Source organism: Sus scrofa, chromosome 5 (assembly GCF_000003025.6).
Source record: "Sus scrofa isolate TJ Tabasco breed Duroc chromosome 5, Sscrofa11.1, whole genome shotgun sequence".
In the NCBI taxonomy this organism is placed as follows: Eukaryota; Metazoa; Chordata; class Mammalia; order Artiodactyla; family Suidae; genus Sus; species Sus scrofa.
The window spans coordinates 62,503,214-62,530,838 of NC_010447.5; the positions used below are offsets into that span (position 1 = coordinate 62,503,214).

Sequence of the window (27,625 nt, forward strand, 5' to 3'; positions counted from 1 at the left end):
GTTATTTCAATAAATGGTGCTAGGACAATTAGACATCTGCGAGAGTTTTTAAAAAATGACCTCAAGGGAGTTCCCATTGCAGCATAGTGTGTTAAGAATCTGACGGCAACAGCTTGGGTCCTGACACAGGTTCAGCTCCCAGCCCAGTGCAGTGGGTTAAAGGATCCAAGCTGTGGCTTGGATTCAGTCCCTGGCCTGGGAACCTCCATATGCCACAAGTATGGCCATAAACATTAAAAAAAAAAAAAAAAAAAGACTTCAACCCAAACCACATATAAAAAAGTGAGATCAAAATACATCAGAGGGAGTTCCCGTCGTGGCTCAGTGGTTAACAAATCTGACTAGGAACCATGAGGTTTCGGGTTCGATCCCTGGCCTTGCTCAGCAGGTTAAGGATCTGGCGTTGCCATGAGCTGTGGAGTAGGTTGCAGACATGGCTTGGATCCTGCATTGCTGTGGCTGCGGCGTAGGCCAGTGGCTACAGCTCCGATTAGACCCCTAGCTTGTGAACCTCCATGTGCCGAGGGTGCAGCCCTAAAAAGACAAAAAAAAAAAAAAAATATATATATATAATATATATATATTAAGTTTATTGTGTGTCAGTTGTTTCTCAATAAAACTGTTTTGAGGGAGGCGCAACAAAAGAAGTTGTCTCGTAAACTAGTTAACAACCACTGTGGCTTAGACTAGTGTTAAAAGTGGAGATGGAGAGAACTGATGCAATTTAGAATACACCTTGGTGGTAGAGGTGAGAAATATGTTGATGCACTAGTGAGTGAATAAATAAGATAGCAGAAAGCTCTTCAGTGTGGAATCTGAACAACTGAAGGGTTGGTAGGGCCATTTCCTGAGATGGGAAAGACTTGGGAGTAGGTAAGAAAATATTCATCCCATCATCGTGACAGTGGGGAACAAAGGCGAACCAGGTGTTCACGTTAAGAGAATGGGTACATAGCATGGAGTCTGCACAGCAGTTAAAGGGATGAATCATGGACATAGTGCAATGCAGGTAGATCTCAGAAACAATGCTGGTGGGAATAGTGAAGCAGTGAGCTATACTAGGGGAAAAAAAAGAGTTATTTAAATATGAAAGAAATAAAGAAGAAACTAGGAGTTTCATGGCTCAGCAGTTAACGAACCAGACTAGTATCCATGAGGACGCAGGGTTGATCCCTGCCCTCGCTCAGTCGGTTAAGGATCAGGCATTGCAATGGCTGTGGTGAGGCTGGCAGTTTTAGCTCCCATTGGACCCCTAGCCCAGGAACATCCATATGCCACGTGTGCAGCTCTAAAAAGCCAAAAAAAGAAAAAACAATTACATTTTTTTAAGGATACAAATAAGTTCAAGAAATGTATCAAACATCAAAGTACATTCCTGTGGCCGAGAGAGGAATGGAAGTGGGGGTACAGGAGGAAGGGGAAGGTGAACAAGAACTTGAGGGGTGTATACAGACTGCTAGGGATGATTTGATGAACTCTAAGCCTTGTACCTGAGTCCTAAAGTTATTTATGAAAGTATAGCAACATAGCAAAAAAAAAAAATTAAAATGGACAAGAGCCCAGGCTTTTCATACATGCAGGAATTATACAATCTTATGATTTTCACTTTTTCCTTTTGTGACCTCCTGAGAGGTTTTTCCCTCTCTGGATTTTCTTCATTCTCATTCATTGGGTTACTCATCTTTTATTATGTTTTTGTTGTTGCTGTTGTTGTTTTTTGTTTGTTTGTTTGTTTTGCTTTCTAGGGCCACACCCATGGCATATGGAGGTTCCCAGACTAGGGTCGAATTGCAGCTACAGATGCCAGCATAGGGAACCAAGCCATGTCTGCAACCTACACCACAGCTCATGGCAACGCCGGATCCTGAACCCACTAAGTGAGGCCCTGGATCGAACCCACAACCTCACGGTTCCTAGTCAGATTCATTTCCGATGTGCCACAATGGGAACCCCCCATCTTTTATTATCTTTAAACATCTCATTCTAAACACTGCATGTCCTAGATAAGCTTCGTGTATACTGTTCATCAAAGAGTCAGCTGTCAAGGGCAAGGGCTGACAAAATTTTTAGTTTCTATTTCTACCAAACTTTTTTTTCGCTCGACAGGGTAAAAGAATTGAGTCAGCAAACGACCCTAGCCCCCATAAATTAGCCTTAGGAAGAAATAAATGACTAGGAAACAAGCTACCTCTAATGTAACATCCTTAAGGGAGACCACAGTGAGGCACTAGCCCCAGCGCTAGAGACAGGTGGTGAAAATCCTGACAAGAGGTTGAACCCTCATCACAGAGGGGAGCTGCGCAGAGCCCATCTGTCCAGGGGAGAATTGAAGTGTCTGCTTTGGTTCCTCTTTGAGTAAGTACATGGCCTGTGTACCCAGGTGTTGCCAGGCTGAGGCCCAGGTTGGATTGCAATCATAGCATCCTTAACCAAGTGGGAGCCGCTACCATCACGTGCTTAACCAAGAGGTACCCGGAGCCCTCAGAAGCAAAGGTAAGAGATTATAAAGAGACACTTGCCTCTGCAAATATTATACAGTCATCCCTCAGCATCCTCAGGGCATCAGTTCCAGGCCCAGAGCTGTACACAGTGTGTCTCTAGTGCCGAATACAGGCTGGTTTCCCAAGCATGTATGTATACAGTGTGAACTAGACCTAGGTGACACCAGCTCTCTGCCTTTTTAGAGCCAGCCCTTGAAGGCTCATATGGGTAGGGTTAAGGGAGGATTAGGACATGCGGTGTGTCTTCCTCTTATCAACGCGTGGGCTAAAAGAAACAACGAGAATAAGAATTTTAAAACTCTTATTTTTTTATTTATCCATTCATGTATGTCACATTCACTGATACAAGCAAGCGCTACTTTAGGTGTTTGGAAAACAAGGGTGGAAAAGCTTCAGTCCGTGTCCTAAAAACACGACAAAAGAGAAAGACAAGTGAATGTCACAATCCAGTGGCATCAATAGTACAGAATTATGGTCTCCTTCATCACTCCTTCCTTTGTCTTCAAATGACATCTGCTCTCCTTATCTATGCCCAACTGTTCTAAGGAGAAATAAGAAAATTCTTCTCACTTTTGAGGCATGTGTGCCAAAAATTGTTTGGGGAGCAACCACACAAACTGCTTCTGTAAATTCTCCTCTACGAAAACTTACCAGGTGAAATAAACGTGCAAATCATATTCATGACATGATTAGTCACACACTGGTTTATTCAACCACGCTTGTGCATTCTCAGAAAGGCTACATTCAGTTAAGGCCAGCATTTTAAGTAAGCGTGAAGAGCTGAGAATCAAAGCAACACCCTGCTCTCATCCACCTTCCACACCTCATTTTCTCATCATTAGCATTATTCTTTAAAGCTTCTATGCAAAGGACCATTGTGAGAATGAAAATATATGATCAGGGAGGGGTAGCATACTGGCAGCAGCTCATATTTGCATAGATGTCATCAGTTCAGCTCAGAATATAACATACAGGAGTTCCCATCATGGCGCAGTGGTTAACGAATCCGACTAGGAACCATGGGGTTGCGGGTTCGGTCCCTGCCCTTGCTCAGTGGGTTAACGATCCGACGTTGCCGTGAGCTGTGTGTAGGTTGCAGACACGGCTCGGATCCCACGTTGCTGTGGCTGTGGCGTAAGCCGGTGTCTACAGCTCCGATTCGACCCCTAGCCTGGGAACCTCCTTATGCCGCGGGAGCAGCCCAAAGAAATAGCAAAAAGACAAAAAAAAAAAAAAAAAAAAAAAAGAATATAACAGAGATGATGGAGGTGGAAGAGGCAGCCTTAGATCCTACAATGAGAAATAGGAAAAACAAACCTTATCTATTTCACAAACTTGCCTACATTCGGTCTTAAATTGTTCAGATAATATCTAAATATTCTCAAAGAGAGTCTGGTGAGAAACCATCAATCCCAGGCGTTCCCACTGGGATCGCTGAGGGTTAAGGATCCAGCTGTAGCCTCTGCAGCAGCTCCAGTTGCTGCTGAAGCAGGGGTTCAACCCCCAGCCTGGCGCAGTGAGTCAAGGATCTGGCGTACAGCTGTGGTGTAAGATGCAGCTTCAGCGAAGATTCAATCCCTGGCCCAAGTACTTCCAAATGCTGTGGGTGCAGCCAAAAAGAAAGAAAAAGAAGGGAAGAAAGAAACCATTGGTCCCAGGGAGGCTGCATGAAGCTCACATCTCCTGCATATCCTAGAAGGGCAGCACTCACCCAACATGTGCTCATGACTAACCTGATGCCCAGAGGCCAACTCCCTCTTTTTAGGGAGCTACTCGACAGACTGACCACTTATCAAAGTCTGACCTTCTTACACACCCATGGCAAAGGACTTCACAGCTAGAGGCTAGGAGACCATCTTTGCTGATGGTACCACACTTCTGTACATAGCTGTTTGAAGAAATTCTGTTAAGAAACCATAAAAAAAAAAATCAATCACTTAAGGTAACATGCAGGGTAAAGGTAAGGCATGAAGGGATAAAAAATGAGCAAATTCTTTCTCCTATTCAGTCCCCACTTCTCTCAACCCCAAAACAGTGATTAAACATTACTCATTATCCTCTCTTTAAAATCTCATCCTGGGGCTCCTGTTGTGGCTCAGCATGTTAAGAACCTGACTAGTGTCCATGAGAATGTGGGTTTGATCCCTGGCCCCAATCAAGGGGTTAAGAATCCAGAGTTACCATAAGCTGCAACACAAGTCACAGATGTGGCTCGATCCTTCATTGCCATGGCTGTGGCATAGACTGAGGCAGCTTCTGCTCCAATTTGACCACTAGCCTGGGAGCATCCGTATGCAGCAGGTGCAGCCCTAGGAAAAATTAAAAAATAAAATGTCATCTTTTTTTGCCATTATCCACTGTTCATTTCCTTCCTTGTTCTCTATTTCCTTTCCTCACCCTTTCCTCTCTCTCCACTTGCTATCCTTGATCCATTTCCCCTGCCAGATAATTTCTCTTCCCCCTTTTTTTTTCTTCTCCCTCATTCTCACTTTTTTCTTTTTTGAACTTTTGAAGCCCCTTACTTTGAGGTATTTAGGGCTGATCCATCTTCCCACCTCCAGTCAGAAGTGTTTCTCAGACCAATCCAGTAAAAGTCATTTTGGAGGAAATTTTGGATCAGTACCTAAGGGAGAAGTTGAAAGAGATGAAAAAAGGTAAGAAAAATGCAAACAAAGAAGAGATTCAGTGTCATGGTGAAGCTACCATTCTTTACAGCCTCTCTCATCACCATTATTATGGACTGAATGTTTGTGTCCCCCCAAAATTCATATGTTGAAGGTGACACCACAACATGATGTTATTTGGAGGTTGAGCCTTTGGGAAGTAATTAGGTTCCCAAAAAAATAAGTCATGAGGGCAAAGCCATCACTGATGATGGGATTAGTATCCTGAGGAGAAGGAACCAGGGAGTTCCCTTTGTTGCTCAGTAGTAATGAACCCAACTAGTATCCATGAGGATGTGGGTTGGATCCCTAGCCTTGCTCAGTGGGTTAAGGATCTGGCATTGCTATGGCTGTGGTGTAGGCCAGCAGCTGCAGCTCCAATTAGACCCCAAGCCTGAGACTTTCCATATGCCTTGGATGAGGCCCTAAAAAGCAAAAAAAGAAGTAGAAGAAGAAGGAGAAAGAGGAGAAGGAGAAAGAAGAAGGAAGAAGAAGGAGGAGGAAGAGAAGGAGAAAGAAGAAAGAAGAAGAAGGAAGAGGAAGAAGAAGAAGAGGAGGAAGAGCAGGAGGAGAAGGAGGAGAAGGAAGAGGAGGAGAAGGGGAAGAAGAAGAAGAGGGAGGAGAAGAGGAGGAGACCAGAGCTCACTCTCTCCCACCTGGTAGGAACACAATGAGAGAGCAGCTGTCTGCAAGTCAGGAAGAAGTTTCTCACCAGAAACCAAACCTACCAGCATCTTGATCTTGGACTTCTCGGCCTTTGGAACTCTGAGTCATAAATGTCTGTCACTGAAGCACCCTTAGTCTATAGTTTATGGCAGTCCAAGCTGACTATAACAACCACATACTCCAAATAATTATACTCTCCTTTAAACTGTCATTCTAGAGATGCGTTGGTTACCGAGTAGAACACTTCCTAGAATTGAACTTCTTGTCTATAATTGCATTCTTACGACATGACAGTTAAGATAAAATATTACATCTCTATCTTCCACGGCAACTTCTTCCTTGGTGGAGCACCAAATGGGTATTCAGGTAACTTTGAAAGAAAAAAAAAGCTAAATACTGCTGTGGAAGCAGTCATCTTTCTCATCACCATTTAATTTATCAATTATTAAACTTGTAGTGATATACTTGGTTTTTTTTCCCACTGAACTCCCATTTTCCAAGCCCTCATCAATCTTGCATATGATTTAAAAAAAAAAAAAAAAAAGTTCTTAAAGAAAAACTTAAGGTAAAGTTAGGTTGGGTGTCCCCAGTGTGGCTCAGCAGAAATGAACCAGACTATTATCCATGAGGATTTGGGTTTGATCCCTGGCCCCCACTCAGTGGGCTAAGGACGTGGCATTGCTGCAAGCTGTGGTAGAGGTCACAGATGAGACTCGGATCTGGTGTTGCTGTGGCTGTGGTGTAGGCTGGCAGCTGAATCTCTGATTCAACCCCTAGCCTAGGAATTTCCATATGCCGTTGGTGGCCCTAAAAAGCGGGAAAAAAAAATTAAAATTAAAAAATAAAATTAGGGGGAGTTCCTAAGTGGTTAACGAATCCGACTAGGAACCATGAGGTTGCATGTTCGATCCCTGGCCTTGCTCAGTGGGTTAAGGATCCGGTGTTGCCGTGAGCTGTGGTGTAGGTGGCAGACTCGGCTCGGATCCCGCATTGCTGTGGCTGTGGTGTAGGCTGGTGGCTACAGCTCCAATTCGACCCCTAGCCTGGGTACCTCCATATGCTGCGGGAGCGGCCCAAAAAATGGCAAAAAGACAAAAAAAAAATTATAAGCCTGAAAACAAAAAATTGATGAAAAACAGTTGCATATAAGATAAAAAAAAACTGGGTGTTTGTATATGTTTTAGAGTATGAGTGACTCTTCAAAGGGACTTATACACGGCCTAACAGATACAAAAGCTTCTGAGTGACACACTGTTGGTAAGTATAAAGGTGCCAAGTAGCACACATGGAATCAATAACTGATGTTTCTCTGTGTCCTAAAAATACTGTATATATAATTAATAAGATAATTGCCTAGCCTCTTCTCTTTACTGCTTACTCTAATTCCCTGAAGTCGATGCAAATCCCTTGTGAAAGAAAATGGAAAACAAAGAAAGGAACCATTAATTTGTTTTTCTGTTCCTTCTACTTTGTTCCCAGGAATCTTGTTTTTCAGTGTGTTTGTTAGGTTGCTGGGTTGGTTTAGTTTTCCCTGAGGTAAGAGTGTGATCTGATAGATGTTAAACAAAAAGAAGTTAACTTGTTCCCTGTCTCATATATTTCCAGACGGTTCTTTTGTCTCAAGCCTCCTTCCTGCATTAGTGCTTTGAAAGAATCTGCCATTTCCTTTGGCAGTAGCCATCGCACAGAGCTTCCTACTCTCAAATTCAATGAACTTGACCTTTTTTTAAATTAGCAACACCACCCCCGGCCATGAACCAAATCCAAGTTGCAGTTGCAACCTACACCACAGCTGTGGCAGTGCCAGATCCTTAGCCCACTGCACGGGGCCAGGGATGGAACCCTCACTTCTGCAGTGACCCAAGCAGCTGCAGTGGGATTCTTACCCCCCTGCACCACAGAGGGAACTCCTCAATGAATTTGCTTTGATCCCTCTCCTCCCTCTGTTAACTTCTCTCCTTCAGAAGAATAGAAGCTCAAAAAAGGGCCCTGACATGTTATTTCACAGTAATTTAATGGTTGGATTTGGTGTAAAATCCAAGGCCTCATCATATCCTCTACTGAGATAGTCCGTCTGTCTATAACTCATCTCTCCCTTTAAACTGTACTGCCTCTAACCCTGAAAAAACCATGAGCTTCCTAGGAAGTGCCAAGAAACATGCGTATTCAGTAGGCTAAGAGACTGTACTTCTCTTTGTTACATCAGGCCAAAATGACAGTATAAGCACATATTATAACTTTGGATTTCAGTGTTAGTTACTTCCAGGGGGGCAGGGGGAGTCCTGATATTGCCACAGAACAGGTTGATGTATAAACAAGGATGTTTATTAAAGCTAATGCATCTCGTTTCTCATTATACCCAAGGTAAGGTATCCTATATCCTGGGCTAAAAGAGGGAGACTCAAAATGGCAGAATATTCCTGAATTTACTACAGGCAATCTGAAAAATCTCCTCTGGAGATTTTTGAAATATCAAAGGAAATTACTTTCTTGTTCATGTTTCAGGGGGAAAATTTTTTAACTTCCTAATTTGCTCCAAAGTTAACAGCTTAATTAGTTGCATGCTTTCAGAAGAAAATATTGGTTTGGGGGAGGGAGGTGTCTTTATAGGGCAGCACCTGTGGCATATGAAGGTTCCCAGACTAGGAGTCAAATCAGAGCTGCAGCTGCCAGCCTGTGCCACAGCCACAGCAACGCCAGATCCAAGCCACATCTGTGAACCTATACCACAGCTCCTGGCAACAGCAGATCCTTAACCCACTGAGCAAGATCAGGGATCAAACCCGCGTCCTCATGGATACTAGTCAGATTTGTTTCCTCTGAGCCACGACAGGAACTCCCAAAGAGGCTTATAAAATAAGTTTTGAGCATCAGCTCAGATCTGGCATTGCTATGACTGTGGTGTAGGCCAGTGGCTACAGCTCCGATTTGACCCCTACCCTGGGAACTTCCATATGCCACAGGTGAGACCCTAAAAAGACCAAAAAAAAAAAAAAAAAAAAAAGAAAGAAAGAAAGAAAACAAAAGTGTGCCTCCATATTTTCAGCTGGAAAGTCATTGTGATAACTGTTCAGAAAAGAATCATAACTACACGATTTTTTTTAGATTTTTGGTATACATGTCAAGAATTGTGTACAAATTTAAATGTGTACTGATCCTCAAGACAACCAATAAAATCTCAATTATGAAAGAAAAAAGATAGTGAAACACTATCCATCAACAGTTGAATGGATAAACCAAAATTGGTCTATCCATATAATGGAATATTATTCAGCCATAAAAGGAATGAAATTCTGATACCTGCTACAGCACAGATGAGCCTTGAAAACATGCTAAGTGAAATAAGCCAGATGGAGAAGGACATAATAGGCAAATTCGGAGAGATGAAAAGAACAGTGGTCACCAAGGGCTGGGGTTGGGAGCAGGGAATGGGGCGTTACTGTTTAGTGGGTACAGAGTTTCTGTCTGGAATGACGAAAAAGTTCTGGAGATGAATAGCAGTCCCGGTTGTACAAAAATGTGAATACACTTAATACCACTTAGTGGTATACTTGAAAATGGTTAAAATAGTAAGGCATTTTTTTTTTGTTTTTGGGTTTTTTGTTTTTGTTTTTGTCTTTTTGCCATTTCTTGGGCCGTTCCCGCAGCATATGGAGGTTCCCAGGCTAGTGGTCCAATCGGAGTTGTAGCCGCCAGCCTACACCACAGCCACAGCCCCAGCAACGCGGGATCCGAGCCCTGTCTGTGACCTACACCACAGCTCACAGCAACGCCGGATCCTTAACCCACTGAGCAAGGCCGGAATCGAACCTGAAACCTCATGGTTCCTAGTCGGATTCGTTAACCACTGCGCCACGACGGGAACTCCAACATATATTTTAATAACACATCAACCAACATAGGAAACAAACACTAACATCCAAAATAAATGGGACTATGTGGGGAGGGGGGAATGACAACAAAAATTAAGAATTTGAACATATCTAAGAATCTAAAGATAAATTCAAAGAACAAGGAGAGCAACAAAGAACAGATGCCATTATGTGCAACAGAACACTGAGGAAATAACAGAGCAAATCAACATAAATTTTGCTTTTATTTTCTCAAAAATAAAATAGAGCTTGAAGTCCAAGAGAGATTTTGTCTCTTTTGGAGATAATTAGTGAGCATCTCACGATTTTAAAACATTTAAATCCCGAGAGCCATATTATATAATGTACATTCCAGATTTCAAATTCAAATGACTTTTTAAACATGTACAGAAAAGAAAGGGCACCAGAGGGCAAATAATTGGAAAAGTTATCTCATTTTTCAACAGGCACAGGATCAATTCTGGAAGGTGACAAATATAGTATTTCTGTAAGACTTTAAAAGGTGGGTTGATGTGGAGTTTAAACTCTGGCTTTGGGAGCTCCCATTGTGGTACAGGGGAAATGAATCAGACCAGTATCCACGAAGATGCAGGTTTGATCCCTGGTCTTGCTCAGTGGGTTAAGAATCCAACATTGCCGTGAGCTATGGTGTAGGTTGAAGACGAGGCTCGGATCTGGCGTTGTGGTGGCTGTGGTGTAGGCCAGCACCTGCAGCTCCAATTCAACCCCTAGCCTGGGAACATCCATATGCTGCAGGTGCAGCCCTAAAAACGTAAAAAATTAAAATAAAATAAAATAAAATCTGGCTCTGAAAAAAAGCCTGGCTCTCCCAGATTTGCAGCTTTAGACTTGTTTCTTAACTCTTCTGAATTCATTCATCAATGAAATAGAGATGCTGAATTCTACTTTGTAGGATACGCTATGAAAAGTAAGAATAATAGAATAGAATACCGGTCACATAGCAGGTGCTCAATACACGGTCGTTCCTATTTTTATTATAAACTTTGCTATAACTGATCTGAGATAGAGGTGGACTGTATTTATGCATCTTCCTGAACGATAAGTATTTAACAGTGACATTTCTAATAGCCTTGTAGCCTCTAACATAATAGCATCTTAATTCCCTAGCAATATTCCCCCGCAGTGGAATGTCAGAAAAATTGTTTTAATAGACCCACATCCTCTTTTGATAGCTGTTTAGACCTAAGCACAATACTAGGAATAGTAAGCATATCTTAAAATAGCATGTAAATCTTTCCAAGAGAATAAAAGAATAACAATCCTAGTACAAGAGACTCAGAAAATCAGATATGTCAAGTTGGTTCTCTAGAACTGCCAAAAGCTGAGGGCCAGAAAAAGAATTAGGCCAGAGAACTAAGCAAAATTCCACAGGAACGTCAGAAGCAAGACTTATATGTGGTTTCTATTAAATATCTCATGGATGTTCTATCCTCTCCAGGATTGACTTGAACCATGAAGCCTCAAGAAAAAAACAAATTCGTTTTGGAAATGCAGCCAGTCTAACTCTGTTCAGCCTACTCAACAGTAGAGGCAGGATTTAGAGTACATAAAGAAAGAAAGGAAAGAAAAAAATCCTTGAATACTCCTCCATTCCTCTGGGGAACCTCAGAGACACAGAAATACCCTCAACTCCCAGATATCCTGTGCTTCATCTCTCATTATCACCCTGTGTAATTTACAGGGGCTGCTACACCACAATTCTCTGAGGCAGTGTCTTGCATTATGACTCACTACTCTATTTACTGGTATGTGCTCAACACACTTTCAAGCTCTTTGCTCACTTCTGCTATTGATTTCAGTCAACCCAAGAGCTCAGAGGCAGCTATATCAGAATGAGAATAGGAGATGCCACCAAAAGATCTGGAAAGCAAGGTCATCATTACCAGATGCCATAAAACCAAGATTTCATATGCTAATGAATATACCCTGATGCATTCTGTCACCTGCTTTAGGGAAGGCCCGAGGGAAAAGTACGTCACAGAGGTGGACTGATTTGAAGTTAGAATCTTTGCAGAATTTCAAAGGAATGAGGATTCTTTTGACGAAAAACAAGAATCTAGAAGTTTTCATCCTCTCTTAAAATAGGAAGCTGCAGAAGTGACAGTTTTCTCCAACTGCTTTAGAGTAACTGCTTACCTCTCAGAATTTCCCTAAGGGATGTTAATTCAGTTGAATTCTGAATTAATTGTTCTATGATTCTACACCAAAAAGAGGCTATAAACAATATCAATGAGGTCCTATTGTGGCTCAGCAGTAACAAACCCAACTAGTATCCATGAGGACTAGGGTTCGATCCCTGGCCTCGCTGAGTGGGTTAAGGATCCGGCATTGCTGTATCAGCATGAAATGGAAGTTCCCATGTGGCTCAGCAGGTGACAAACCTGACTAGTATACATGGGGATGCTGGTTCAATCCCTGGTCTCACTCCTTGGGTTAAGGATCTGGCACTGCTGTGAGCTGAGGTGTATGTCACAGACTAGGCTCCGATCTAGCATGGCTGTGGCTGTGCCATAGGCTGGCAGCTGCAGCTTCGAGTCAACCCCTCATCCAGAGACTTCCATATGCCACAGGTGTGGCCCTAAAAAGAAAAAAAAAATTTCACATGAAATGAGCATGAAAAACTTAACGAGGATTTCTTATGTTCTTTGTATACTTTATTTACCTTGACAAGTTAGAATCTGATTGATTTTTGTACCGGGTTACCTCAGGAATAGTCCACTCTGATGTTACTTGGAGAGGCTCTAGGATTAATAAAGAGCTGCTGGGGAGCACTGGGAACTCTGTCTAGTCACTTATAATGGACATGATACTGGGAGAAGAAAGAATGCATGCATGTATGTGTGACTGGGTCACCTTGCTGTACAGTAGAAAATTGACAGAATACTGTAAACCAGCTATGATGGAAAAAATAAAAATCATTATAAAGTGTTAAAAAATAAATAAATAAATAAATAAAATAAAGAACTTTCCTCCAGGAGACCACTGGGCAGACAGGAAGCATCTAAGGAGCCTGAAGAAGTGGAGTCTGCAAGGAGTTTAAAATACCTCATTCTCTCTCGCGCACTCTCTCTCTCTCTGTCTCTGTCTCTCTCTGTCTCTCTGTCCCTGTCTCTGTCTCTGTCTCTCCCGCCGCGCGCGCGCGCGCACACACACACACACACACACACACACACACACACACGAGTTTCCTTCCTTCTTTCTGAAACTGTCTCTTCACAGCCCCAATTGTTTCTAGCCTAGGACTTAACGGATTCCAATGAAAGAAGGAAAAACATTATACAGAAGGCATTCAAGTCTTTGCCACACCTCTTGTCCCCAAGCTATCTCGCTTCCCCAGCCTCCAAAGTCCCTCCACCTCTCTCGTAGGAACCTGCTGCCTCTTTATTGTGAGACCCACACGTTTCTGCATCTCATGCTTTCTTTTAATTAGATCTCTAATTCCTCTCCATCATCCTCACCATCCTTCCACCTCCAACACAGACACACATACAGGCCTATGCAAACATCTAGGTTGCTATACCTGAGGGTTGTTTGGTGAGGTAGGCAACAAGGAAGGAGAGGGAAGAAGGCAGGGGCGGAGGAGGAAGAAAGAAGGGACAGAGAAGAGAAAAGAGGAGAGAAAGGAAAGAGTATTCAGTTTCTCAAAAGAGGATACATGATACATCTGAAGCGGGTTCACCCACAAAGCAGCCTCCACTTGCTAAACGTTTGCATTTACCATTTCCTGATTGTCTCTAAACATAAAGAGATGTGCATCTTTGGCCAAGCAGAATTCCAGCTAGAATTCCAGTCCTTTTTCTCCACTGAGAAGTAGTAACAGTAGTCACCGTGCCCCATCCAGAGGTCGGGGCAGCTAGGACAGCTGGCACACGTGGAGACCGTGGAACCTAGAGAGGAAGAAGACCCGGGTCACATCTTTGTGGACCACTCAGCCTTGAAATGAAATGGAAGACAAAATGTGTTCCCTGCCCCATCACCTTTCTAAGTAAGGTTTGGAGAAAGAAATACACATCAATGTATGGCCTCAAATTAAATACCTCCCAATGTCCAACTCCGTCCCTACTACTGTCCATTCCACTAAGTAAGGGTGTGAAGGAACAGGGAAGGAAACGAGCGCGGTCTGGCTGAGAACGTGAGGAGAGTCATTGAGCTGTGCTAGAAATCGTTATGCACATGCAATAGGTACACAACAGGTTAAATAACCTCATGAATGTATCAGTGTGCTCTTTATACAAGCTCAGTGCATACACTGCATAACTGTATAATGCACATTGCTTAAATCACGTGGAGTCTCAGAATGTCCAGCCTCAATGTGATACCCCACATGCATGCAAACTTATCTAGAACGAAAGGTTGGGGTTTTTAATCACAGATGTGATAAAAATTCACTGGAGGAGTTCTCGTCGTGGCTCAGTGGTTAACGAATCTGACTAGAAACCATGAGGTTACAGGTTCAATCCCTGGCCTTGCTCAGGGGTTAAGGATCCGGCGTTGCCATGAGCTGTGGTATAGGTGGCAGACTCGGCTCCAATCCCACATTTGCTGTGGCTCTGGTGTAGGCCGGCAGCTACAGCTCCCATTAGACCCCTAGCCTGGGAACCTCCATATGCTGGGGGAACAGCCCTAGAAAATGCAAAAAGGCAAAAAGGTAAAAAAAAAAAAAAAAAAATCACTGGAAATTGGATACAAGACATACTGCAGTAAAAGTTGTTGGGGTTTTGGGGGGGTCTTTTTTTGTTTGTTTGTTTTTTGTCTTTAGGGCCGCACCTGTGTCATATGGAAGTTCCCAAGCTTGGGGTCAAATCAGAGCTGTAGCCGCTGGCCTACACCACAGCCACAGCAATGCCAGATCCAAGCCACATCTGCGACCTATGCCACAGCTCATGGCAATGCCATATCCTTAACCCACTGTGCAAGGCCAGGGATCAAACCTGCGTCCTCATGGATACTAGTCAGATTCGTTAACTGCTGAGCCATGGTGGGAACTCCAAAAGAATTTATTTTAGATGTTTAAAAAAAAAAAAAAAAAAGATTTCCTGACAGAGAAGATGCTAAAGCAAAAAGTGATACAGTTCTTCTCACTGAGCTCTTTAAATACAAAACACTCTCATTCCTTTAAAGTGGTAGGATTATAGTTCAGTGAAAATGAAAGGGAATTGAATAAGCTTCCAAGGTAATTTCAACCAAGATTCCATAATTCTATTGTTTTCTACCTCCATGAAACATATTTGTATAAACTCACCATAAGCACAATTCCACAAATGGCAAGTATGAGCCATTATATCTAGTGAGCCAGTGTAGAAGGTAACCTCAGAGTAGATGGTTTATCTAGTCTACATTTGGGAGTTTGAAAGTGGGGAAAGTAGTCCTTTTAATGTAAGTATTAGACAGCTTTTCTGTAGGAAGGCCTGGCCTGAGGGCACTATAGGGTTCTAGAGATCAAGCAACAAACTTGACACCTTATAGATTTGTGTTTTTCCATACGACTGTGACATCACCCAGCATGAAGGAGAAATTCCCAACTTCCCTAGCAGTCTCTTTCTGTCAAAGGTAGGAGTTCCCTTAGAATCTTTTTTTTTTTTTTTTTTTGTCTTTTGTCTTTTGTCTTTTTAGGGCTGCACCTGAGGCTTATGGAGGTTCCCAGGCTAGGGGTCGAATCAGAGCTATTGCTGTCAGCCTACACCACAGACACAACAACGCCAGATCTGAGCCGCATCTGTGACCTACACCACAGCTCATGGCAATGCAGGATCCTTAACCCACTGAACAAGGCCAGAGACCGAACCCACGTCCTTACGGATACTAGTTGGGTTCTTTAACCACGGAGGCACAATGGAAACTCCTTCCCTTAGAATCTTAACGAGTAAAGTCTATCTAACCTATCACTAACAACCATCCCCAGATAATAAAACCTGAGTTAGGACTCTGGATTGGGGAACAAAAACAGAGGGCCCTCTGGATCATCATATTTAAGGACCTAGAAGAAATAAATCTTAAAAAGTTCACTGTGTTTTATTTTTTTATTTATTTATTTATTTATTTATTTATTTATTTATTTTTGGCCATGCCTGAGGCATGCAGAAATTGCTGGACCAGGGATTAAACCCGTGCCACAGCAGCAACCTGAACCGAAGCAGTGACAACACCAGATCTTGCCGAACCACATGGGAACTCCTAAAAAAGTTTATTTTAGAAAATGTGAACACTCTCTAAATGGAAAAAAAAAAAAATTAGAATATGTTTAATTACATTATAACATATCTGTTATGTAAAAAGTTAACACATTATTATAATTTGATTTTCATTCTAAACATGGTACTTATGTAGGAAAATGTTTATAACACAATATCCAATTAAAAAGCAATATACAGGGAATTCCCATTATGGTTCAGCAGGTTACAAACCCAGACTAGTATCTATGAGAATGGAGGTTCCATCCCTGGCCTCACTCAGTGTGTTAAGGATCCAGCGTTGCTATAGCTGTGGCATAGGCTGGTGGCTGCAGCTCTGATTTGACCCCCAGCTTGGGACCTTCCATATGCCGCAAGTACAGCTGTAAAAAGAAAAAAAGAAAAAAGCAATATATAAAATTTAAAACATACTACGATCAGAACTCTAACCAGCTTTCCTGGGAAAAAAAATGGAGCTGGTGGAGGTAAGGGAGATCTTAGAGGACTTGTCTGAAATTCAGTTAAAGAAAACAAATGCTTACACAAATGCATGTACTCAAAGACTAGGAGACTATACCCAGGAGATGCTGTTGTGTGCACTGGTGACTTATTTTGTTGGGACTATTTTTCATTGTTCAAATTCTCTGCTACATTATGTTGCTTTCACGACACAATTTCTGTTTTAAGTTAGCACTTACCCTGGCACAGAATCCACTGGAAGAGCAGCAAACTTGCTAGAATGACACCCAGAAGCCCCAAAGCTACTGCCACATAGCAAGAGAGAGAGGATCTTGAAGAAGCTGCAAGGATAAAATCAAAAAAAAAAAAAAAAAAAAAATTCTGAGTCGGAATAAAAGTTTAAGGAGAAAGGGTCAAAGAAATATCTGATTGGAACTGAGATCCAGGCCTTAAAAATTCCTTTCCTGGATCTGTCAGGGACATGCTCTGAAGTCTGCTGTCATCTTTATCAGAGAACATACCTTACTTATCAAATGAAAGATATTCTTCCTTTGAAATTGAGGCTTGTACAGTCTCACACTTTAGTGGTAAAAACATAAATTGGTACAATCTCTTAGCAGGGCAGTTTGGCAATTTCCCAAAATTGCAAAGGCATGTACCCTTTGACTCAACAATTTCTCTTTGAGAAATTTTTCTTGCAGCTATTCGCACATGTGCAAAACATCTTATTTTTAAGGCTATTCGTGGCAACAATATTTGTGGGAGGAAATGACTGAATTCAACCTAACTGTCTATCAATAAAAGGCTGGTCAAATACATTCTGATACAGCCATAAAATGAACATGCAGCTTTTAACAAAAGAATAAAGACCTTTTTTTCCCTCAGATGTGGAGTGATTTTTAAGGTATACAGTTAAGGGAAAGAGTTAAGAAAACAGTTTTCTGTTCACAGTTATGCCAATACACGTCTCTGAAAATAGACACGTGCATCTGATAACACTTTTTGCCTCTGGGGAGGAGAAAGAGGTCAAATGGGGACAGAGAAAGGAGAAAGACTTTTTACTTTATTTTTTCCCATACTTGTTGAATTTTGAACCGTATGATGTATGACCTTTCCACAATTGAAACAAATACAGTTTAAAATAAAAGGAAAATAACTGACATCTCAGAAGTGCTTTGGAAACTGTCATTACTGGAAGAGGAATAAGTTTAGGTTGATAACAGTTTCAGGATGGGACAGTACTTCATTTTTTTTTTTTTTTTGTCTTTTTTTTTGTCTTTTTGCCTTTTTCTAGGGCCGCTCCCGAGGCATATGGATGTTCCCAGTAGGGGTCTCATCCGAGCTGTGGCCTCCGGCCTGCGCCAGAGCCACAGCAACTCGGGATCCGAGCCACATCTGCAACCTACACCACAGCTCACGGCAACGCCAGATCCTTAACCCACTGAGCAAGGGCAGGGACCGAACCTACAACCTCATGGTTCCTGGTTGGATTTGTTAACCACTGCACCACGATGGGAACTCCCGGACAGTACTTCATCTTAACTACGTTGCATACAACCTATATCTGAGAATGTTATTTTTTTATTTGAAAAATAGAAATATTTTTTGCCTAAATTTTTATTTTAAAATTGTATTGGTCCCATAGTCTAATGTGTTGGACTTCGGTGCAAAGAGCAAACATCTACTAAGTAAGATATTTAAGTTCTAGTTTTAACGCCTTTATTCGGTAACTTTTAACTTGGAAATCGGGAAAATAATTTTGGATATTTAAATATGTACTTTCATGTTTAAATTTTAAGTAAATTATAGTAGACCTGTGTATATATCTATGACGCATTTTGAACATCTTAGAAGAAAGAAATGCATGGGGGGAGATACTTTAAAATGAGAGAGTTGTGCATGATAAATATTTGGACTGACAAATCCAAAACGCTTCATTTCTAGTGACATAAAAAAGTATAGCTGCACTATAGAATAATATTTAATGAAATGAGTGTTGATTTTAGATACTGTATGAAATGTAAAAAGGTATTAACACATAATTGTATATGTGTAACCACAATCCAATTGCACAATCCAAGTGAAATTTAATCTCTTTCTAACATACTTTAAAAATATGCATATTAAAGCTTCCTAGTGGAGAACATAGAGTAGACCCAGCACAGAAAAGCAAAAACATGTCAAAACGGTAATAGGAGTTCCCATTGTGGCTCAGTGGTTAATGAATCTGAGTAGGAACCATGAGGTTGCAGGTTCAATCCCTGGCCTCATTCAGTGGGTTAAGGAACTGGTGTTGCCGTGAGCTGTGCTGTAGGTTGCAGACAAGGTTTGGATCCTGTGTTGCTATGGCTCTGGCATAGGCAGGCGGCTACAGCTCCAATTAGACCCCTAGCCTGGGAACTTCCATATGCCGCACGTGTGGCCCTAGAAAAGACAAAAATAAAAATAAAAAATTTAAAAAATAAATTAAAAAAAAAACGGTAATAGCGATCGCCACACTGTAAAATTATTAGTGATTTTTATTTTCAGCGTATATGTGCCCTCATAGTTTCTCTAACACTTTTTTAAAAAGACCTTTTAATACTGTTTTAATGCTCCTAAACTATTTCCCATTCCCAAGTAGAACACCCCAGAAAGCTGGTGTAGGATGGACCATACTGGCAAAAAATAAGAACATGCAATGTGCACTATATATAAAGAACCACTTGCCTAGAAATCAAAATAATTATACTCAAGTTCCAACTTATCACCGATTGTCAGTTTGCACTTTTACCTTTTTTTAAAATGATTTTTATTTTTCCATTATAGTTGGTTACACTTGCACTTTTATTTATTTATTTATTTTGTCTTTTGTGTTTTGGGGGCTGCACCAGTGGCATATGGAGGTTCCCAGGCTAGGGGTTGAATTAGAGCCATAGCTGCCAGCCTACACCACAGCCACAGCAATGTGGGACCAAACCGCATCTGTGACCTACACCATAGCTCACAGCAATGCCACATCCTTAACCCACGGAGCAGGGCCAGGGATCGAACCCGAGTCCTCATGGATACCATTTGGGTTTATCAACCACTGAGCCACGATGGGAACTCCTCCACTGATACTTTTAAAGGTACATTCTTTTCAGCTTAACTTTTCTATTCCTTAGAAATTAGCACAGATATGACCCCAAAGAAGGAAAATACATACAGATTAAAAAGTCAAATGCTGCATAATTTATAGTGATAGCAATAAATCTAAAGATCTAAGTATACAGAAATGATTTAGTAAATGACAGCAATGCTTTCAGAGGACAATACTAAAATTTGTAATAAAAAGACTGTAGCAAAAAGAAAGTTTATGGAATTACTCTAAAGAACATAGCCTATGGAAGTTTACTGCCTAAGATGTAAAATCAAATATTAATTTTGGCGCTTATCTGTTATCTGCCTGTCTCAGAAAGTATTTTCTCAAGGCTTTATGTAAAAATGTTTCATTTTCAAATGTGCAAAGAGTCACAGGATTTACTAAGCTGCAGCGTTCTCAATACCTTCTTCCTACCCTGTCACCATTCTGGTGCCACACTGTGGGGGAAAAAAAACCTAGGTCTATGCATTCGTTTCTTTTCTGACAAAATCTTTACTGTTACCTAGTCCCAAAATTACTGATGTCCTCCTCCTCCTCATTTCATAGTCAGAACAACAGAGATACCTAAAACTTAAACAACTGGTTCCAAGTTGCTCTAAACGCCACTGAGGAGATGAAGGTCTCCTAACAACATTCTTGCTTTTATTCAGGAGCAGGAAGGAGTAAAAGAATTGCCCCAGCTTGTGTTTCATAGATGCAATAATAGAAGTGAGTGGTTAAAAGTGAATTTATCTGCAATCTAACATCAGCTCTTCAGCCATATACCATGTCTGCATATTCCAACTCTGGACTTCAAACTCAACCAAGAGCACGTCCTCAAATTACCCTGTATTTTTCTGCATTCTCTACTCCAGATATATTTTCCATCCCGTTCATCCTTTAGCCGGTGGTCCCTATGGACAGGTGTCCATACTAACTGGATGAACTTACCTTTCGGCTGCAGCCTGTGGTCATTTTGGGCTTGAGGTGCCATAGAAAACTCTAATACAGAATAAACGACATTGTCAGTCATCTTCATCGAATATCTTTCACATGCAGTTGAAAGAGTGAGATTCAGTTGAAAGAGTAAAATTACAGAGGCGTGAGGAGACAGGCGTCAGTGAGGAAACAGCCCAATCTCTAAACTGCTAGCAGGAAACTTGAAGTCTTGTTTAAAAAAAAAAAAAAAAAATGGTCCAGCATGACAAAAACAGAAGTAATTTTTCAGGAAATGATTCAAATTCTGGGGTTGCCTACAGAAATTGATATTTTAAACGGTGATTTTTTTAAATGTATTTATTTAGTCTCACCATTCTCTCTAGATGCTCATACTCATTAAATACTTTTTTTTTTTCTTTTGTCTTTTTAGGGCCACACCCTCGGCATATGGAGGTTCCCAGGCTAGGGGTTGAATCAGAGCTGTAGCTGCTGGCCCACGCCACAGCCACAGCAAATGCCAGATCCAAGCCACATCTGCAACCAACACCACAGCTCACAGCAATGCCAGATCCTTAACCCACTGAGCAAGGCCAGGGATCAAACCCACAACCTCATGGTTCTTAGTCAGATTTGTTTCTGCTGCGCTATGACGGTAACTCCCTCATTAAGTACATATTAAATCAATTCCCCACCTCACCTAATTCTACTGGACAAGGAGAAGTTGCACTTAAATTCAGCAATTTCAAATATGGAAACTGGAATAAAAATGAGAGTAATTCCCAGCGATGAATTGATCTCAGATTTTGTATTCACTTTGTTTCCTTTTGAGAAAATAGATACATGTCAAATGGAAGAGATTTTACTGTCTCTTGGAGCTCTTGGCTAGTGCTATGTGACAGAGAAATGGACTGTGGGTGGCACCTGCCTGGAATCATGAGAGAGAGAAATGGGCTATTGCCTAGATATATGTTTTGTGAATATTTTGCCCATGTTTCCCCAAAACATTCTCCCAACTGTGCTCTGCTCTTTACCCTACACAGAGTAGGAAATTCCATTCAATTTTCTCTCCTTGTTCTCCTATTTTTATATGCAAAGACAATGATAAAGAGGAACAAATTAAATAAATACATACATACTAAGGTGTTAGTAAGCTATTTCTAATAGGTGAAATGTTAATAAAAAAAGATAAAGTAAAGAAAATAGAAAAGGGGGAGTTCCTCTGTGGCCTAACAGCTTAAGGATCTGGTGGTATCACTGCCGTGGCTCTGGTTACAGCTGTGACATAGTTTTGACCCCTGGCCCAGGAACTTCCACATGCCACAGGTGTGGCTTTAAAAAAGAAAGAAAGAAAGAAAATAGAAAGGGAATTGAAATTCCAAGACTAGATAAGGTAACCAAAATAGAATGCATAAAGATATGAGAGGGAAGAGAAGAGACACCAGGAGAGTATATTAATTAAAAGCTAGGAAGTTCCCTTGTGGTGTAGCAGGTTAAGGATCTGGTATTGCCACAGCCATCATGCAGGTCAACACTTTGGCATGGGTTCAGTCCCTGGCCCGAAAACTTCCACATGCCTCAGGTGCACCAAAAAACAAAAAGAGCAACAACCAAAAAAAGGATATTAATCAAAAACTAAATATCTGACATAAACCACAGCAACATCTTCTCAGATCCACCTCCCAGAGTAATGACAATAAAAACAAAAATAAACAAACGGACTTGATTAAACATAAAAGTTTCTGCACAGCAAAGGAAACCCTAAACAAAATGAAAAGACAACCCACAGAATAGGAGAAAATCTTTGCAAGTGAATCGGATTAATCTCCAAAATTTATAAACACCTTCTGCAGCTCAATACCAAAAAAACAAACAACCCCATCAAAAAATGGGCAGAAGATCTACAGAGACAATTCTCCAAAGAAGATGTATGGATAGCCAAAAAACACATGAAAAGATAACATCACTCATTTTTAGAGAAATGCAAATCAAAACCACTACGAGGTATCACCTTACACCAGCCAGAATGGCCATCATCAAAAAGTCTACAAACAATAAATGCTGGAGAGGGTGTTGATAAAAGGAAACCCTATTACACTGTTGGTAGGAATGTAAATTGGTGCAACCGCTGTGGAAAACAGTATGGAGATTCCTCAGAAAACTAAAAATAGAAATACCATTTGATCCAGCAATCCCACTCCTGGGCATCTATCCAGAGAAAACCGTGACTCAAAAAGATACCTGCACTCCAGAGTTCCTGTCACAGCACACTGGAAACGAATCTGACTGGGAACCATAAGGTTGCAGGTTAGATCCCTGTCCTCACTCAGTGGGTTAAGGCTCCAGCGTTGCGGTGAGAGGTGGTGTAGGTTGCAGACACGGCTCGGATCTGGGGTTGCTGTGGCTCTGGCATAGGCTGGCAGCTGTAGCTCTGATTCGACCCCTAGCCTGGGAACCGCCACATGCCGCAAGTATGACTCTAAAAAGCAAAAAAAAGAAATGAAAAGAAAGATACTTGTACTGCAATGTTCATTGCAACACTATATACAATAACAAAGACATGGAAACAACCTAAATGTCCATCAGCAGAGGAGTGGATAAAGATGTGGTACATATACACAATGGAATATTACTCAGCTATTAACGGGAAAGGAATAGCAGCATTTGCAGCAACATGGATGGACCTAGAAATTATTATGCTAAGTGAAGTTAGTCAGACAGTAAGACACCAACATCATATGCTATCACTGACATGTGGAATCTAAAAAAAGGACACAATGAACTTCTTTGCATTACAGATGCTGACTCACAGACTTTGAAAAACTTATGGTTTCCAAAGGAGACAGGTCGGGGGCGGGGGGTGGGGGGGGAAATGGGCTGGGGTTTGGGGATGGAAATGCTGTAAAATCCGATCATGATGATCATTGTACAACTATAAATGTAATAAAATTCACTGAGTAATTTTAAAAAACTGAATAGTTCTGGGAGTTCCCCACTGGCTCAGCAGTTAAGGATCTGGTGTTGTCACTGCTGTGCCTCAGGTTCAATCCCTGGCCAGGGAACTTCGGTATGCCGTGGGTGTGGCCAAAAAAATTCTTTTAAAACTATATAGTTCTTTTTTTTTTTTTTGTATTTTTGTCCTTTTTAGGGCCGCGCCCAGGGAATGTGGTGGTTCGCAGGCTAGGGGTCGAATCAGAGCTATTGCTGCCAGCCTACGCCAGAGCCACAGCAATGCCAGATATGAGCCGCGTCTGTGACCTATACCACAGCTCATGGCAACACTGGATCCTTAACCCACTGAGTGAGTCCAGGGATCGAACCCTCAACCTCATGGTTCCTAGTCGGATTTGTTTCCTCCGCACCATGATAGGAACTCCCTAAAACTGTATAGTTCTATTCCAGGTCATGACAGGGTGATACTGGACTTGACCTCTGGCCAAAACACCATATGTGACGAAGTCAGGTCACATACATTAGGTAATGGTTTTTAGCAAGAAACAGGCAGCACTGTGAGAGAACATAACGCACAAAGATGAGTTCTGTGATCACTGTTATTCTGCCTGGGGCCACTTAACAGCCCAATGCAGGAAAATGAATCCTAAACAGCCAGGAGTCTCATGAAGCTGAGGAGGCAGAGACCCAAGTTCGGAGTTGCTTGCGGGCCTAGAATTTACAGATCAGGGTGACTGGTAAGAGAAAACTGCACAGAGAGGGGTGTCCAGAAGACGTCACAGATGCTCATCCTAGGCCCCTAACCAAGAGCAGGTGCACAGAGGATGCGACTCTGCAGTCCCTGCTGAGATGGCCTCCTGCATGGCTGACAGCTGAACACTGCAACCAGCGGTGGTTCAGTGCTAACCAGTGTGAACAAATAAAGAAAAACAGTCTGAGAGAACCAAATAGATCCTCCAATAATTTAGCTGCCTGTGAGAAAAAAATGCTGATGCCCTTAAAAGGAAGACAACATAAACAAAATGTGGTCTATACCATAATATGTCAGGGAAGGGGAAATTTCCCCCATTACCCCTCTAGATTTCTTGTGGCTGGACTAATAATAAAATTGACCCAAGATAGATTAACCGGAAAAAAAGAAACGAATTTCATGTCACGCACATGGAAGTCTCATAGAAATAGGACCTAAGAAGTGGCCAAAGCAGGCAGCTTTTAGACTTTACGGGCAAAGAAACAATAAATTTGTAAGGAAACAACAGGACAAAGAAACTCAGGTTTTGGGTGTCCCATGATGAGTCTAGACAGAGTTTGGGGTTGGGGTCGTAAATTAAAAAAGTAACAGGCTTTAATTTTTTTTTTTTTTTTGGTCTTTTTTGCCTTTTCTAGGGCCGCTCCTGTGGCATATGGAGGTTCCCAGGCTAGGGGTCTAATCGGAGCTGTATCCATGGGCCTACACCACAGCCACAGCAACGCGGGATCTGAGCCGCATCTGTGACCTACACCACAGCTCATGGCAATGCCGGATCCTTAACCCACTGAGCGAGGCCAGGGGTCAAACCCACAACCTCGTGGTTCCTAGTCGGATTCGTTAACCACTGCCCCACGACGGGAACTCCGGGCTTTAATTTAATTCAGGTTTTTTGGCCCCAAACTTCCTCTCTTTGGTGATAAGGGTAGATTTCTACCTCCAGATGCAGGAAGAGTACCTTTTACATGGCAGACAGCTCTTGCTTTCTAAGGGACAGAAGGGAAGCTCACAATATCCCTCTTACATTGGCCATTTCTTAAGAAATTTTAATTCAGAATAATCAATGTGCCACTGAGGCACATGTAGGGGTGGCCTATTCTGGCCCCAACACATACAATGGAATATTATGCAGCCTTAAAAAGAAATTCTGTCCGAGCCTACAACCTTGAAGACATTAAGCTAAATGAAATAAACTGCTCACAAAAAGACAAATGCTCTTATTCCACTATTATATGAAGTATCTAAGGTAGTCTAATTCAGGAGGTTCCCTTTGTGACTCAGTGGTAACAAATCTGACTAGTATCCATGAGGATGTGGATTTGATCCCTGACCTCACTCAGTGGGTTAAAGATGCAGCATTGCTGTGAGCTGGGGTGTGGGTGGCAGACGTGGCTCTGATCCCGAGTTGCTGTGGCTGTGGCATAGGCTGGCAGCTACAGCTCCAATTCGACCCCTAGCCTGGGAACTTCCATATATCCTGGTTGCAGCCTATAAAAATAAAATAAAATAAAATAAAAAATAAATAAAATAGTCAAATTTAGAGAGTTCCCTGGTGATTCAGTGGATTAACGACCCAGTGTTGTCACTGCTGTGGGTCTGGTTACAGCTGTGGTACAGGTTCGATGCCTAGTTCAGGGAACTTCTTCATGCCACGGGTGTAGCCAAAAAAAGAAATGAATGAAATAAAGTAGTCAAATTCGTAGAAACAGAAATTTATTCTCTCACAGTTCTGAACACTGGAAGTCCAAGATTAAAGTGTCTATAGGTCTATAGGTTTGGTGTCTGGTGAGAACACCCCTCGGGTTGCAGTATTCAGCTTCTCCCGATAGTCTCACATGGCCCTTCCTCAGGGCATGTGTTCAAAAGAGAAAGTGCTGGCGACCTCTCTGCTGTCTCTTCTGGGAAAGGACACATTTTGAATTTGAATATGATCAGATCACTGCCCCACCATTTTTTTTTTTTTTTTTTTTTTGTCTTTTGTCTTTTCAGGACCACACCTGCGACATACGGAGGTTCCCAGGCTAGGGGTCCAATCGGAGCTGTAGCCACCGGCCTACGCCACAGACACAGCAATGCTGGATCCAAGCCACTATCTGTGACCTACACCACAGCTCACGGCAACACCAGATCCTTAACCCACTGAGTGAGGCCAGGGATTGAACCCGAAACCTCGAGGTTCCTAGTCGGATTCGTTTCCGCTGCGCCACGATGGGAACTCCCCACCATTTTGATCTCACTTAACTTTAATTACTTCCTCAGAGGCCCTTCTCAAATACAGCCACACTGGAGGTTAGGCCTTCAACATATGAATTTAGGGGTGGGAGAGGGCATAAATATTCAGCCCATAACAATACTTAAAACTACTGAACTACACACTTTAAAATGGTTTAAGGAGTTCCCATCGTGGTTCAGCGGAAAAGAACCTGACTAGCATCCATGAAGACACAGGTTCGATCCCTGGCCTCACTCAGTGGGTTAAGGTTATAGTGTTGCTGCAAGCTGTGGTATATATGGAAGATGTGGCTCAGATCTGCCATCGCTGTGACTGTGATATAGGCAGGCGGCTACAGCTCTGATTTGATGCCTAGCCTGGGAACCTCCATATGCTGCGGGTGCACCCCTAAAAAGACAAAATAAAATAAAATGGTTTAAGATTTTTTTTTTTTTTTGGTCTTTTGTCTTTTAGGGCCACAGCTGCGGCATGTGGAGGTTCCCAGGCTAGGGGTCTAATCAGAGCTGTAGCTGCCGGCCTATGCCACAGCCACACCAACACTGGATCCGAGCCACTTCTGCGACCCACACAACTCACCACAATGCTGGATCCTTAACCCACCAAGTGAGGCCAGGGATCGAACCCGTGTCCCCATGGATACTAGTCCGGTCCACTCGCCACTGAGCCATGACAGGAACTCCTAAGATGATTTAAAAAAAAAATAGGAACCAGGGCTCCTTAAGAAAATAACTAATTCAAGGGCCAGGACAAGAAACATACAAGGTGAGCCTAGAGCATCGTTAGTCTTTTAGTGCTAGAAAATAAGGAAGTACTCAAAAGCAAAAGATGAGGGCATGTCCAGAAAGACTCAGGAATCAACCTGGAAAAGCTCCCAATGGCTAAAATGAAACAATTACAGCAATAAATACATTGGATTCTAGGAGTTCCCACTGTGGCTCAGTGGTAATGAACCTGACTGTTATCCATGAGGACTCGGGTTCAATCCTTGGCCTCACTCAGTGGGTTAAGGATCTGGTATTGCCATGAGCTGTGGTTTAGGTCACAGAGAGGGTTGTGATCTCCTATTGCTGTGACTGTGGTGTAGGCCAGCACCTATAGCTCTGATTTAACCCCTAGCCAGGGAACTTCCATATACCACAGGTGTGGCCGTAAAAAGACCCCCCCCCCAAAAAAAGAAACACAAAAATTGGATTCTATTGTAAGTATTGGATGTATTGCATTACGACCCAGGGAAAAAAAAAAGAATCTATGAACCACATTGATATTCTTGATAAATAAAAAATGTATATATTTAAAATATA

At 42.0% G+C, this 27,625-nt stretch overlaps 1 protein-coding gene across 1 annotated transcript; it reads right to left on the reverse strand.

The window, feature by feature from the left end:
* Nucleotides 2,788-20,756, reverse strand: KLRG1 (killer cell lectin like receptor G1). The gene is given in 7 exon segments (XM_013988398.2): nt 2,788-2,905; nt 4,306-4,404; nt 5,024-5,124; nt 13,442-13,503; nt 13,506-13,610; nt 16,592-16,693; nt 20,407-20,756. Coding segments are annotated over 7 exon segments (606 nt in total). The 5' UTR covers nt 20,495-20,756; the 3' UTR covers nt 2,788-2,856.